Source organism: Podarcis muralis, chromosome 2 (assembly GCF_964188315.1).
Source record: "Podarcis muralis chromosome 2, rPodMur119.hap1.1, whole genome shotgun sequence".
In the NCBI taxonomy this organism is placed as follows: domain Eukaryota; kingdom Metazoa; phylum Chordata; class Lepidosauria; order Squamata; family Lacertidae; genus Podarcis; species Podarcis muralis.
Genome location: NC_135656.1, coordinates 50,221,520 through 50,237,548, shown reverse-complemented (window position 1 = coordinate 50,237,548; position 16,029 = coordinate 50,221,520). Strand labels below are relative to the sequence as shown.

General features: G+C 42.4%; 2 protein-coding genes across 2 annotated transcripts in view; one reads left to right on the top strand and one right to left on the bottom strand.

The window, feature by feature from the left end:
- Positions 1–1,154: 1,154 nt before the first annotated feature.
- Positions 1,155–6,854, bottom strand: LOC114590950 (uncharacterized). Its single transcript, XM_028717578.2, has one exon. The coding sequence runs from the start codon at positions 6,278–6,280 to the stop codon at positions 3,413–3,415; it is 2,868 nt and encodes a 955-aa protein (XP_028573411.2). The 5' UTR covers positions 6,281–6,854; the 3' UTR covers positions 1,155–3,412.
- A 194-nt stretch (positions 6,855–7,048) lies between these two features.
- Positions 7,049–16,029, top strand: part of ARHGEF37 (Rho guanine nucleotide exchange factor 37) — a 46,621-nt gene continuing 37,640 nt past the window's right edge. The window contains exon 1 of the mRNA XM_028717575.2: positions 7,049–7,170. The gene's annotated coding sequence lies outside the window, so the exon portion shown is untranslated. The remainder of the gene's footprint in view (positions 7,171–16,029) is intronic.

Below are 16,029 nucleotides of genomic sequence, written 5' to 3'. Positions count from 1 at the left end.
AATGCGGCCACCACCGGGGGTAGCAAGGGAACTGACGATTCACCATGTTAGAGAAGAAACTTAAAATTTTAACTTTTTCAGTTTCTTCTCCCGTTAGATTCACAAAATGCTTAGGGGTATGCGTCCCCCTAAAAGCATTGCGTCTGCTAGCCCAGCACCAAGAGCCCCCCCAGCTACTGCCTTGCTATGGCTACCAAATCGTACAGCATATCTGCTCGGATTTCTAAGTTTCACATTTTGGAGCTGGCATAATAGGGTGAGATAATTATCAGTGCCACTGCAGGAACCTTAAAAAACATCACCACCATGCCCATGCTTTTGCATGTGGGACCTTGTGTTTCCCATGCTGCTTGCAACTGAGTAGTTCTCTATAAAATTAGCTCCGGATGACTGGATTCACAGACTTTGCAGGATATTGCTTTCAGGACACCCATTCTGTGCTAGCATGCGCAAGCAATCTCTCCACTGCCCCCTCCCCCTTGCCATGCCATTATGTCAGCACTCTGCCCTTTATACAAGGGCACAGCCCCTGCTAATAGCTTCAATTCTGAAGCAGATCTGTGGCTTTCCTGTGACCTTGGCTGGTGCATTACTACAGGAGACAGGAGCTTGTTTATGAGGCTACTTTAGAGCTGCCTGTTGTGCTTTTGGCTGCAGATGAAGAGAAGGGTTTATGCTGTTAGAAGTCAAATGGTACACAGTGAAATGTAGGGACAGAATTCAGAGATAGCTAAATAGTAAATGATGGACTTCAAAATTTGCAGATCTCCATATTTTTTCAGTGCAGTCCTGCAATTGGCTAATCATGTGTACAAAAAGGCAAAAGTTTGCACAATATTAGTGGAAATAAAATTATGTTTAGGGAAATGGCTTGCATCCAAAAATGTGACCATTAGGAGAAATGAGCACTAGAATGCTGACAAATTTCCATGAGGACATAAAAATAATTATCTCATACCGTTGTGGAAATGTGACAACTGGCTTTAAGATTGAAAAAATGAGAAACAGAGAGAATCCAAAACTGTGTTTGAATGTCCTGCCCTCTGGTGATTTCTAGGATTCCCTCATGCCTGTCAGATGTTGTGCCAGAGATTCCCATTATGGTGTGCCCCAGCCCACAGTTTGGGAGTCACGTCTTAAAGAAAACAGTCAAAGAGGCTCAAAACTTTAAAAATGCAGCACAATATAAACAAAAAGCATTACACAGAAATGAAACTGATAAAAGTTAATATGAAACAGCAAAATCGTTCAGCAGCACTAGTTGTTATTACCTGCCCTTCCCCCAGCAGGTCCCAGGGTGAGTTACAACAATTTAAAATTCAATATTAAAAAGAGTTGAAACAAATTACAGCCACAGGAATAGGGTGGGTGCTGAAAACACATATCTCAAGTGTCAGAGGCCAAGGTAAAGCAGTGCATCTTCAGCATAGATAGTTTCCAAACTATATAACGACTGTGCCAGATTCACCTTTGTGGGAAGCAGGGGTGCCAATTTGAACAAACTATTGGGGGGGGGGGAGGTAAGCCCTGCCCCACATAATTAGTCACATGATGGGCCACACCCACACCATTTGAATGGCAATGCCCATCAACTTGGGGGGTGGCCCCCTCAAATATTTTATGGGGGGGCTGAAGGGACCTTGGCCCCTAGGAGTTGGTTCCTATGGTGCGTGGGGAATTCCATAGACCAGGAGCTATTCAATCAGCTTGAATTTATCCCCAAAGCACCTTGGAATAAGTGCTTTGTAGTGCATATGGTTCAACTAGACCTATTTTCTGCCCCCAGAAACAACAGATTATATATCTACCCCAAATATGCAGAAAGTAGCATGAGATTTTCACCCCTCTCTCATCCCTGCTGATCAGGAATTACAGTGGTGCCTCACAAGACGAAATTAATTCGTTCCACGAGTTTTGTCGTCTTGCGATTTTTTTCGTCTTGCGAAGCACGGTGTCGGAAAAGTTTTGGAAAAGCTTCAAAAATCACCAAAGTCTTCAAAAACCTCAAAAAAGGCTACCACACCGCGTGCTATGAGTTGCTCCTCGAAGTCAAGTCGCAACTGTATTAACGGTGTTAAGAAAAAGGAAACAAACTTGCAAGACGTTTCCCATAGGGAAAATCGTCTTGCGAAGCAACTCAAAAAACCAAAAACCCTTTCGTCTTGCGAGTTTTCCGTCTTGCGAGGCATTCGTCTTGCGAGGTACCACTGTATTGTTAGATCCAAATAGGTAGTTTTTTTGACTCTTAGACAAAGTTTCTTTTTCCAATCAATATTGCCACCCCCCTTGTTTTGGAAGATCCCAGAGCATAGGTTTCGTCGCCTAACCATTTGCCCTTGTGATGTTTTACCTTTCTACCCCCACTTGGATCTTCTGTATCACATTTACACCTGGGTGTTCCTTTTTCAGGATTGCTTCTACTCTAGAGCGCTTCATGGTGGATCCCATGCAATTACCTTTAAAGCAGGCGGCACTATAGCCATAGCTGGGGGGAAATGGCACTTATCAGAGATGGCAAGAGGAGGGAAGGAGAACATGGTAGTAGGCTTGAGAATTAATTGCACGGCACATTCATCTCTCAACAGAAGAGAACAACAAGAACAACAGCAGACTTTGGTAAATAAAGGTGCGTGCAGCCAAATATTTTTGAAGATATAACTTTAGTAAAAGGTTTATAAAAACCTGAAGTATATGCCCTCCTGTATATCATAATTCCATACAGGAACAGAAAGGATTTTGTTAATTTTATTTTGGCATTGTCATGCTGGCTGGCAATGTGATTCTTTTGTAACTCAAGTTCCCATTTTATTCTACTTTCAATCTTTCGTGAGTATCTGTGGGTGGGTCTCCTTTTAGAACAAAATATGGTCTAGGAACATATGGTACGATGGCAGTTTAGGAGTGTCATTGTTTAGATATTATTTACCCACCACCTACAGTCGCCAGACTATTGCTACACATGTCCTTTCCTCGCCTGCCCACCCAGAGAGGTGGAGGTTTACTCAGAAGTAAGTCCCACTGTGTTCATGGGGATTATACTCAGATGCACAGGATTGCAGCCTGCAATCCTATGCAAACTACATGGGAGTAAGACCATTGAACATAGTGGCAATTGCTTCTAAGTAAGTATGCATAGGATCAGATTGCAAGTTTGGATTTGCAGGAATCTCGTATCCTGCTCAAACCATTTCCCCACCACCACTGAATGCCACGCTCTCCAGCTATATTTTTCCACATCTATTATTCCATGAAAGAAAAAGTTTCATCGCAACTGGCCTTGTGAAACATACCTGATGGGGACAGAATGGTGGCTGTCAGTGCCAGTGGCTATTGTTGTTATCTGTTTGTAATGCCACTGTATAAATGAGGTATAATATACATACAAGGCATTTCCCCCCACAGACTACTTCCTTTATGGCACTTCATCCGAAGCAAATCTAGGCAAAATGGGGTGTTCCTCTTCTTTTCCTTCACCTGTCTTCATAGCCATATCGAGCTTTTGCCAAAACAATGCAACTTCCTTCTCATCCTTGGGCCATTTGAGATATGTCTTCTTCCTAATAAGTTTTCTCATTCTATGGTAGGGTGATAAGTACTCGCTGGGAATGTCCTCCAGAAAAATGAGAATCAGGACATCCTTGTTTTCATCAAAAAGGCGAAAGCTGGCCACCTGGATCTCCTTGGAGCACCACTCACTTTCCAGGTAGTGGCGACTTATGATACAAATGGTTTTCCTGCTCATGTAGATGTTGTTTACAATATTTTCCAGAATGGACCGTCCTGGCTCAAAGTCTCGGTGATGAAGACAGAGCTTCCAGTGATACTGGTTTTCTAGCACTGGCAGAAGGTCATTTATCACCCACTCTTCATTGTGTGTGTTGTAAGAAAGGAAAGCGTCATAAGCATAACCCATGACTCGCTCCTTCCTTTTTTCCCTCTTGTCAATGAAGTATGCAAGTAGTAAGTGGTAACTGTAGATCATGTGCAACCTCCACTGATAAATGAAGCAGATGAGCATCAGTAAAATTGCTGCAGATGTGTTTGTGATATACAGGATAAACCCATAGTCAATTATGCAAGAAGACGTCTCAAAGGTCCACAATTTCTGCCCCTTTTGTGTTGAAGGGGAAGCACAGATGTACTGGTAGAAATGGAGCACCTGAGTTTTAGGATCCTTTAGTGACCAGTTGAGGAACATTTCATTACTACAGGAACAGGCAAACGTATTTTCCCTGAGATCTAGAAAACGAAGGGCAGGCAAAGCTCTTATTTGCTCTTTTGTGATAACGTCTATTTGGTTTTCAGCTCCTCTGAAAAGAGTTAACTTGGAAAGGTTGCCATGGGAAACAAAGCTGAGTGAATTTAGTCCATTTTTATTGAGGTGCAGTTCCCTCAGGTTTGGTACAGGCCAGAAGAGCATATTGCTGACATTGTTAAGAGAATTATCACTCAAATCAAGCTCTTCAAGCGTAGGGGTATATTTAAAAGTCTTGGGATCCAAAAAAGATATTGCCAAGTTGCCTGCGTGGATTTGCACAATGGACTCCAGTCCTTGTAAGAAGTTAACTGGAAAATTTTCAAGTCCGTTATGACGTTGGCTGTTTATATTAAATTTGTTTAAGGACCTTAGCAGTTTAAAGGGAGGATTGGCAAGCATTTTGGAGGACTTGTAACTGATATAATTGTTAAAAAGGTCTAGGTCTACTAAAGAGCTTAAACCTTGAAATAGCCCTTCCTGGAAAGTGTCTTTGGTGATCTTGTTGCTACCAAGAACAAGGCTCTGCAGGTTACTCAAACCTTCAAAGGCTCCAGGTTCTATAGCAGCAATCTGATTGTCTGCCAGGTTAAGAACCAGCAGAGAAGTAAGATTCTTGAAAACGTCTTTTTTTATCGAATCCAGTTTATTTTGCCTTAGTATCAGGGTTTCCAGATTCTTTAAGCTTCCTGGGAAAGGTTCGTTGATTTCTGTTAAAAGATTTATTTCAAGATTCAGTTCTTGCAAGCTGTGTAGGTCACCGAAGATATCTGAATGGACATGAGAGATACGGTTTCCAGTGGCATAGAGACACTTCAAATTATTTAGATGGGCAAAGTCATCTGGAAGAATTCTATAGATCTTGTTAAAACTAAGATCCAGGCATTCTAATGATGGCATGTTAGAGGTAGCATTTGGCACCATAGTGAACTTGTTGTTTGCCAAAGAAAGAAGTTTCAAAGAATGCAAGGACTGAAACAGTGTCATTGGCAGCACTTTCAGCTTGTTAAATGCCATATTCAGAGACCTTAGATGTGTGCAGTTTTCAAAGGCTCCTTCATTAACACTTGTGAACGAATTGTGCTGTAAGTTAAGAGTCTCAACATTTCCATGCCTTAGACATACCTGCTCTATAAGTCCATCTGTTTCAGTCAGCTGTAACTGGTTTAGGTGGATAGCCTCTAGCCAGGTGCAATTGATCATTTGGAGCACCTCTGAGATAGCTGGTGGTTTCATAGCTATACCTCCTAAAAATAATGTCTTTAAGCCTTTTAGGAAGCAAGGGTCTTGTATCAACCATACAATGGAGATATTAGGGATAGAGAAGGATAAATCAAGTGAAGAAAGGCTTTGTAAAACTGAAGTTGTGACATCAATGAGAGAAATTGGGTTATGAGATGCATCCAGTTCACGAAGCTGCTTAGGTACACTAATGATCTGTTTGGTTGAGAAATTCTGCAGATCATTGTCTTTGATGTGCAGTTCCTGCAAGGATTCCACTTTAAACACAGCATGCATAGCATTCATGGTATACAATCTGTTTGAAGATAAATCAATTACCTTTAATTTCTCCAAATGGGCAAAGGCATAAGGTTCAATCTTGAGTATTTGATTGTTGCCAAGCATCAAGACCGTGAGATTTGTAAGCCCATCAAACATGGAGCTGGAGAGAAGAGTCAGCCGGTTTGCAGTGAGGTTCAAGAACTCCAGGCAGCTTGTGTGTATGAAAGCACCTCCTTCGATGTGTTCTATTTTGTTCTGAGAAATGTTCAGAACTTGAAGGTGACCCAAGTTTCTGAAGTCAGTCCTCCACAGACTTCTGATTTTATTCTCAGACAAGTCCAAAGCATCAACTTTGCCAGGTAGGTGGGCTGGGACATTTTTCAAGTTCCTGTTGTAGCACAGAACTTTTGTTCTGTTCCCCAAGACTTCATGCACCTCACATTTCTCAAATGAGTAAGGTGTCACCCTTTGGTCTTGGCTGAAGAAAAGGAACAGTGTTGATACAAGCCTCAGAGAAAACATCCTCCGTGTTGTGTAACTGCTCCCAGTGAGTTCGAGAGCAAAATGGGTAAATTGACGCTGTGAAATATGTGCATTGCTGCATCGGAAATTCAGCTACTTACAAAATGAGAAGAAATGTTCCAAATGTGGAACATGAAAGTGCTGGCTCATTGGAAATGTGTACAGGAAGAAAACGGAACTGGTATGGCCAACTAGTTTCCATGCCTTACTATAATTCAGTCGAAGCATGTACAACTGAATCATAGAATCATAGAGTTGGAAGGGACCATGAGGATCATCTAGTCCAACCCCCTGCAGTGCAGGAATCTTTTGCCCAAGGTGGGGTTCAAACCCACAACCCTGACATTAAGAGTCTCATGCTCTAACAAGTATTGTTGTTTCCTTGTTTGCCAGAGCAATTTGTTTTACACGTTTCTTAGCTGCTTGATGCTGTCATATGTAGATGTGTGGTGCGATCCTATGCATGCCTTCTCAAAATCAAGTTCTTGAGTTCAGTGGGGCTTACCTCCAAGCAAGCGTGTATAGCATTCTAACCCAAGCAAAACATTTGGTTTAAGGTGCACCTTCCCAGCAAGAACCAATGATTTGTATGTACGGCAGGGACACTGCCTCTTAGGACACACGTAAACATCTTTAAATTGCATCAGCACAGGTGAGGGAATGTTTCCAGCAGAGCTTGTGCTCAAACAGGCTCAGCAAGATTTTCTCTCTCTCCTTCATAATGCGTTCTTTGCAAGCCTTCCATTCCAGACTTTTCAGCCAATCAGGAAAAACAGAGATCAGATACCGCAAACTGAGAGCGACTCCCAGAGACTGGCGTCTTAGCAAATGTGGAGCAAAACATGGATGGTTAAACAGTGGAGATAACAGAAAAGAAGAGCACAACTAAGGTAAGCATCTGCCTGTATATGTGTTTTCAAAGCTTTGGCTGTAAATAAAATGCTCCAAAGGCGCTTCCAGACTGATGCTTTTTTGGGGTGGGATTCAGCCCATAGCTGTCAGCCTTCCCTTTTTTTGCTGGAAATTCCCTTATTCCAGTGCCGCTTCCCGCTGCTGTCCCAGATTGTTAGATATCCCGTAGACTGTCCCCGGGACAGGTGAGGCTGCTGATCCCTTATTTTCGAGGCTGCTGATCCCTTATTTTCAAATCTGAAAGTTGACAGCTATGATTCAGTCGCATACCAGCAAACTGAGGCTGTGTAGTAAAGTCTAACTGGGAGCTTTTGCACAACAAACCTGTTCCCCCCTAAAGATGGCAGTTTTTGCAATAATGAAAGTGATGCGAAGATGCACTCAAAAGTGTGGGATGGCGTCATCTAACTTCCCTGCAAACAAATCAGAATGAATGCTCAATAAGCAGGTTATCTGGAATTGACCCAAATTTGTGACACGTAGTGATGGAAATATTGACAGCTGCACAAATTAGAGGTAGGGGGTGAAATAATGTTTGCCAGGATCCGAGTTGAAGATAGGGATGTTCTATTAGCTCATTGCATTTCTTAAAACTTATATAATCATTGAAGTTTGCCCCAACCACATTTTACCTTTTGCAGAATAGTCCTCTACGGTTTATTCAACACCAGTGGTGTATCATCCAGACATAAGGCCATGTTGTGTATTCTGCAAAATGTTATTGACACCATTATTGGTGGGTTTGTTCTGCTTCAGTTTGTTCTGTGATACTTTTGTGATGCTATCACACGATTGCTGTGTGAAGCGGCTATTGTACAACAAAACTGGGATGAAAATAAGCCAAAACTTTTGTAGTACAGGACTTCAACAGGAAGTTATGGGATATGTACTGACTGGAAATGAAGCAGTGTGACTTCCCTAAAACAATTGCACGTGCAAGTAGTATGGAAAACAGGATTGCCTCATGAATGCACATTAAAAAGGACTCGGGCCCATAACAGTTGAGGCAAGGGAGGCAGTCTTGCTGTGGTGGAAGAATGTATACTTCAAGTAAAGGATGAATCGAGAGTGTGGAGCTGCCAGAACACTTCCCACTTGCACATCCTGAAACAAGACCAAAGAAGAGGGGTGTCTCCAGACTATCAGAATTTTGCAAGAGGGATTCAAGTGCATACTGGAACTAGGTTTGCACATTTAAAGTGCTCTGTCTCCCTAGCGCAACAAACCCACTTTTCAAAAGAGCTGGGGGGGGTTTTGCCGTTTGGAAAGTGGAGAGGAAATACATTGAAAAGTGTGTGATGAACTAAAGGCAGATAAGACATGTAAACACCCCACGGCACATGTGAATGAGGACAAATGCAGGATGGATGTTCATTGTCATCTTACCATGCTTTAAGCAAATTGGAACGGATGCTCAATAAAGGTTGGATATAATCTAACCACCACTCCATGTAAGCTTTGTGCAAGGAAATCAGGATGAAGCTCAGTAAATAGGTTGGCTGGTGGTGGCATTAAAGCAAAATGCTGCTGGAGGAGGGAGCCTAGCCTTCATTTTTAATAGGTTACATGAGCATTCACCGTCTTAGGCAGCATGGTGAGAGAGCATTTAGTCTCCAAAAACTAAAGATGTTCAACCATCACTTGGAAAAAAACAAAACCTTTCAACATTAATGAGCACAGCTGGGTAGTTATGCCACCTATTTCTGCCGATGTCACTACAAAATAAATAGGCAATGAACTGGCCCAGCCACATACCATGCAGCAGTCACTATCCAAACACATCAGCTGGGGAGGGGACAAGACATTGCCAGTAACAAGATGTTGCCAGTTGAACAATGGGAAAATGTGATATATTTCCAAGAGAAGCATTACTTTCGGGGGCTATCTAATTTTAATGTATAAAATAATTACCGTATTTTTCCCTCTATAACACGCAGATTTTTTCTCCTAAAAAGGAAGGGGAAATGTCTGTGCGTGTTATGGAGCGAATGTGTGGTCCCTGGAGCCAAAAAATCAAGCAAAAGTCAAATCGCGAGTCAAGGAGAAGGGAAACCTGAAAAGAGGAAGTGGCAGCTTTCCTGTATTCTGCCTCAGGGTCTTACTGCCCACCCTCCTCTGTTTCGTTGCTGTGATTGCTGAAACGGAACAAAGAGCAGGGAAAGCCCCTCCCCTCCAGGCAAGCAGAGGGGAAAGTGTCGTCTCTGTGCTCCGGTACTGCTGGGGGAGAGGGAGAGAGAGTGGGGGAGGGAGTGGGAGAGGGGGGGAGAGAGAGAGAGAGAGAGAGAGAGAGATGGCTGGCTTGGGGGGGAACTTTTGCCTCCCACCCGTTAAATCCCTCTCCAGCATTCTTAGCCAGCTGCTTCTCTGCACACCCCTCTCATGTCCCTTCTTTGTTTTTCCTTCGCTCCCCACTTAAAATGTGGTTACAAAGCATAGATCAACATGGATCCTCAGGATCTTTGCATTGGGTCACCCCAAATTCACCATCAGATCACATAGCATGTCCATGGCTACAGCCTGCACCAAAAAAATCACGCACCCACTGTTGCCTGGGGCTGCAATGGTGCAAAAACGTGGTTAAAAAGCATGGATCCACATGGATCCTCAGGATCTTTGCATTGGGTCACCCCAAATTCACCATCAGATCACATAGCATGTCCATGGCTACAGCCTGCACCAAAAAAATCACGCACCCACTGTTGCCTGGGGCTGCAATGGTGCAAACACGTGGTTAAAAAGCATGGATCCTCGGGATCTTTGCATTGGGTCACCCCAAATTCACCATCAGATCACATAGCATGTCCATGGCTACAGCCTGCACCAAAAAAATCACGCACCCACTGTTGCCTGGGGCTGCAATGGTGCAAACACGTGGTTAAAAATCATGGATCCACATGGATCCTCAGGATCTTTGCATTGGGTCACCCCAAATTCACCATCAGATCACATAGCATGTCCATGGCTACAGCCTGCACCAAAAAAAGCACGCACCCACTGTTGCCTGGGGCTGCAATGGTGCAAAAACATGGTTACAAAGCATGGATCCACAGGGATTCTCAGGATCTTTGCATTGGGTCACCCCAAATTCACCATCAGATCACATGTCTGTGGCCACAGCATGAAGCACAAAAATGATACATCCACTGTTTCATTCAGAATGTTTTTTCCCTTGTTTTCCTCCTCTAAAAACGATGTGCGTGTTATGGTCAGGTGCGTGTTATAGAGCGAAAAATACGGTACCTGAATCTTTGCAGCAAATGAGTGAGAATGCTTCATGGGCAAGGTAAGCATTAAATTGGCACTAGCCTAGGGAATGGTCTGCCGTTCTTCTACCACTGAAACTAAGCTTCGGTGGCAGGCAGGGACGAAACATGGCCACACATTTCACAGCGGGGATGATGGTGAAGTTTCCAAGAGTGCTATTTGCTGATTTCTTGCATATCAAATAAACAACATAGGAAGCTGCCTCCTATCAAGACAGACCGTTGGTACATCAGTCACAGTACTTTCTAAACTAGCTGGTGGAGACTGTCTGCGGTTTCAGGCAGGGTTTTCCCCAGCCCTATCTCGGGACACCAGGGTTTGAACCCAGGACCTTTGTTTGTTTGTTTAATTATTTTACAAAGTTGTTATTGTAAATCACCAGATCTTATCCTATTACAGTACAGTGGTACCTCGGGTTAAGAACTTAATTCGTTCTGGAGGTCCGTTCTTAAACTGAAACTGTTCTTAACCTGAAGCACCACTTTAGGTAATGTGGCCTCCTGCTGCCGCCGCACAATTTCTGTTCTCATCCTGAAGCAAAGTTCTTAACCCGAGGTACTATTTCTGGGTTAGCGGAGTCTGTAACCTGAAGCGTCTGTAACCCAAGGCACCACTGTATTTGTAAGAATGGATTCCAAATATCATTGAATTTGTCCATGGCAAGTCTGTGTTTATATGCAAGTTGTTTGTATGCTGTGAGTTTTATAAGTCTTCCATCCAATCGTAGAAGGGAGCCGCATTTTTATTTTTCCAGTTCACCAGTATTGGTCTTTTTGCTGTGGTAAGGGCATGAAGAGTCCACTCGTATTGTCCTTTTGTAAGGTTCCATGTGCTGGGTATATAATTCAAGAGGATACTTTGCTCTGTAAATGTAAGGTTGTTCCGTACAGTTCTGTTATTAGTTTCAGTTACCTTCTGCCAAAAATCTTTCAATATAGGACAATGAAAAAACATATGTTTTAGAGAAGCATTATCCCTATTACATCTCCAGCAGTTAGATACCTTACATAGCCCTTATTTAAACAATCGTAATGGGGTCCAGTATATTCTAAATATTATTTTTTGTTGTATGAGCCTCAATTTAAGGTCCAAAAACACTCTTGTAATATCAGTTAAAACAGTTTCCCACTGTGTGGTGGAAACTGAGATCTCTAGTTCTTTATTCCAATCCTTTTTTGTGGAATATAAGATTTTCTCAGAAAGAAACTCACCAGACAAGCTGACCAGAGGAGGAGGAGCTTTCATGAGTGTGCACAGCTAAGTATTACACTGTTGCTTTTGTTTTGAAAAATTCCAAAACCCCTTATATTATGACTATCCAAAAGGAGTGAGCAAGCTTTTGAGTACAACATACTGATAAGTCTTTGATGTAAATGGTGTAGGGAGGATAGAGCGGTGAGGGAAATGTTGCCTTGGTATTGAAGCCATACTGTCTGCCTTGGTCAAAAGTTCATTTTTATTGTATTGTCTTAGAAGAGGCATGACTATGGAGGTTGTCAGGAACAATGCCTGCACTTTAGGATTTTCTCACTGTACTACTGCGTAAGAGGCTGATCACTTGGGAACCATACTGCTCCTACTGTGAGCACTCTGGAGTCAGAACAGAGTATAAATCTGATACATTAAAAAAAGTGGTAAAGCTATTACAAGTGGAGGAGGAATGTTAGATGCCAGATATGTGCAAATGTTTGTCCTGACCCAGGGAATTAATGCTGTTAGAAGGTTAGTACTTTCTAACTTTTGCAGAAACATGGAGGTGGAACACTAATCAGGGGCAGGACTTGGGATAAGGCATGGGCTGCACAAGCAATTGCTGAGCTTCAACTATATACAGTATCATGCAATTGTTTGCTGATGCAGAGTGCAAAAATACCTCAACTATTGCGCAAAATGTAAGGAGTGCTGTTGTAGAGATCAAAGTACAAGGGTGAACGTATGTCAGTTTGGAGATGGCAGCAACTTCCAGCAGATATCATTGAATGATCTACCGTATTTTTCACTCTATAAGACGCACCAGACGACAAGACGCACCTAGTTTTTGGAAGAGGAAAACAAGAAGAAAAAAAATCTGAATCTCAGAAGCCAGAACAGCAAGAGGGATCAATGCGCAGTGAAAGCAGCAAGCCCTCTTGCTGTTCTGACTTCTGGGATAGCTGCGCAGCCTGCATTCGCTCCATAAGACGCACACACATTTCCCCTTACTTTTTAGGAGGGAAAAAGTGAGTCTTATAGAGCAAAAAATGTGGTATGTACGGTGCTACATTTCCTTATTTACTTGCAAACAAGTGTCCTGCAAATAAGCCAAGCGGGTTGGATTTGTTCCTTTCTTTACAGTAAATTTGCTTTACCCAACACATCCAAAGTACTTATACCCCAATCTGTGTCTCACATATAGAATAGTGTGTGTCATTCTTTTGAAGATCTCCATAAAAGTATTGAAATAGTTCACATCCTGTGGTATCTTGATTCCACCCTACCAAAAAGCACCAACAATCTTCTAGATAATCTGAGTATATACATCCTATAATCTTTCTTGGATAGCTGAGGAAATTGTTCTCTGCTTTCCTGATGTTGTTATATATGTTGAGTAATGTGAATGATATTGTGCCATTTGCAATTAAGCATCATTCTTTCTAGCAGGGGCTGGAAGCAAGTGATTCAACAGGCGTGGTTGTTGGGTAGTGAGGGGGTAGCATAGAAACCCCATTATGCTTTTTCCTTTGTGCATTCACCACAGAAAGCCGTGGAAAGTGTTGAAAGGAAGAAAGTGCATTTGGGGCACAAATCAACACACTAGGGACAGGAAGTGGAATGGCATGCTCTTGCTCAAAAAGTAAGGCATTTTATTAAATAGACAGGAATCACGTTCACACATTTTAGCTGACAATATCCAACTTTGTACTTAGCATTATTATCCTGGCTTTTAACTATAAAAAAGATCATCACATGCAACAAGGAAATGTTACATGGGTGGAATACTGCAGTGTTGAAATCTGTTCATCATGTTTATATGATACTGCACTTTGGCTTAGTGGTTAAAGCATGTTGCTACACCTAGAGTTAATTGATGGAATATTTGAGTCATTATTTTCCACATGCCCAGCTCTGGCTGTTTTACGGTTTAGAGTGTTTTCATGAACAAAAAGGAGCAGTGGAATTGTTATTTTGGATGTGCAAAGGATACCTGTTATTACTGCCATTCTAAGCTGTCAAAGAATGCAAACTCTCAAGTTTTGCAGAAGGAATTTCTTTTCTTTTTGCAAAACTTTATGAAGTTGAGAGAAAGTGGGGGAAAGCTCATTCTCAATAGAATATTATTTCTTCTGTCAAAATATAAGCTGTCTGGATGACCACACACACAGAGAGAGAGAAATCTACCAATATACTGTAGGCCCTACTGCAGAGCCTTGTTTTTTCCATTTACTACTACTACTAAAGTTGTCAGCAGGTGAGCTTCCCTAGGGAGGGCGTTCCATACACAGGGTACCACAACTGAAAAAGCCCCATCTGTAGTCAACACACACCTAAATTCAAATGGTGAGGGGATCCAGAGGAGAGCCCTCAGATGAATTAAGCCCTCTTCATGAGAAGACCCTCCCCTGAAGAGGACATCAGTGAGGGCAGAGGAAGCCCCAAAGAGTCCAGAGGCGCAGCAGGACTTTGTTTAGGCTGCTCAGCCTCCCCACCTAACAGCTGGCATGCGCGGTAGCACAGCAACAGCAGTCATTTTTCCACTTGTCCTCCAGTGTCCAGCTGGCCCCGAGCTTTAATTCTGGTTGTGAATGTTTATGAACACAGTGTTTTGGGCATGGATTGAAGAGAGAGTGGCAGAGAGGGTGTTTAGAGGTTGCTCCCCACTTGACGCAATTTCACTTATGTGTGTGGGGCCCCAGAACTTAACGTCTGTATATCCAATTCTCCATTTCATGCAGGATGAAGGATACTTTAAAAAGCAATGTCCTCTATCCAACCAGGTCTGGATTGGAACGAGTTCAACTTATCTTGCCGCTTTTATCAAAATTTATACCCCTACAACACTATTTGGAATCCTCTCCCGAATTCCTACGAAAATACCTTCTGGAAGATTCCTCAAGCTCAATATCATATGAGGTGGCCAAATTTTGCACTTTAGTAATCAGGAAGCGTAAATCTCTTCTGTTGAATGGCACACTGCGAAGTTCCCTTGTGTAATCTTTTTCTTTTTCTTCTGATGTTGTTGTTGATTTCTTTTTGTTTGATCTTGTGGTGTTTAGTGTCACTGGCTTTTGCCGCAATAAAACTTGAACTTGAACTGGATTGGAACCAGGGCTGTGAAGATAAAAGCCTCTACATCTTTTTACCACTGTATCTTAACTGTCCAGTCTAGGCATCTTTTAGGGCTTTGTCTGTGGCTTAAAATGATTTCATAATATGAAAGCATGAATTAAAAGAAGGAACCCGTTTAACAATGGAAGCACCTGCATCCTTTGCACAGTTTGCAGTAAGAAGGGGAAGAAAAATAGCTAAGTAATACTTTCATTGTTTAGCATCTTTTAAAAGACGTGATTAAGAGGACGCTGAGAGCTCAGCGGAAGTTGCTAAAGAATAGAATTCTTGCTTTAAATAATGAGAGAGAAGCAAAACTTTCAAATGAAAAGGGAAGTGGGGAAAAGATTTATGCTTCCAGGTATTAATCATCAAGCTCTGCCTATAATTCCCAGGCTTTTTGCTCATCATTAAACTCAGACTGGTTCTAATTTAACTGGACGGGCTGTCTCCCTGCCTAATAATGCAAGGCTCCATGGACCTTTCCAGGTGATCATCATTTTGCAGTGCCATGAATGTGCACTTGTTACAGCGCATATAAAAATGTCTTTCCCCCAACTAGCACCTGAGTTGCGGGGGAAATCAGGGTTTTCCGACACTGAAACTGCTTTGCTTAAGAAAAAGCATTTTTCACCCTAGCAAGTGCATCTACTGTGACAAATGTTACACTGATGTTGAAGACTGCTTGTGCGTGGTGTTTATACCATCACAGACAGTAAGCAGTAAAATGCCCCTCATCTATGCCTGTGCCATCTTGTTTTCTTTTTCTTTAAAAAAAGGAATTCGAAAAAGAACTTTAAACGCCATTTACTATTTCTACTGACAGTACAATCCTGTGCCTTATCTACACAACTCATTTGATTCAGGAGCCAGTCAGAATAAAACACCAAGAACAGATATCTCAGATTTTATATATTAAGAGACATGGAGCAACACCACTCCCTGTACCCACAGATCTGTGAGCATTCAAATGTATAGGTAGGGCCTGCAAAGCAAAGGGATCCAGGCCCTTGGCTGGAGTGGAGAGACTAGCTGTAGATTTTACATGCAGATCTGCCTACTGGTCTATGGAATAGGCTTGTTTATTCTCACTTGAATGGCACTTCCTCCCTCTCCGCCCCACCCTCCCGCTCTGGATCTGGTTTTGTCAAAGAGGTTTTCGGTGAATCGATAAAATGTCCAGGAAAAACCAGAGTATGACAAATAGGGTGATTTTCTTAAAAGAGAAAAGCTGGTCAACAACTTTGCCTGGATTTTCACTTTTGGGA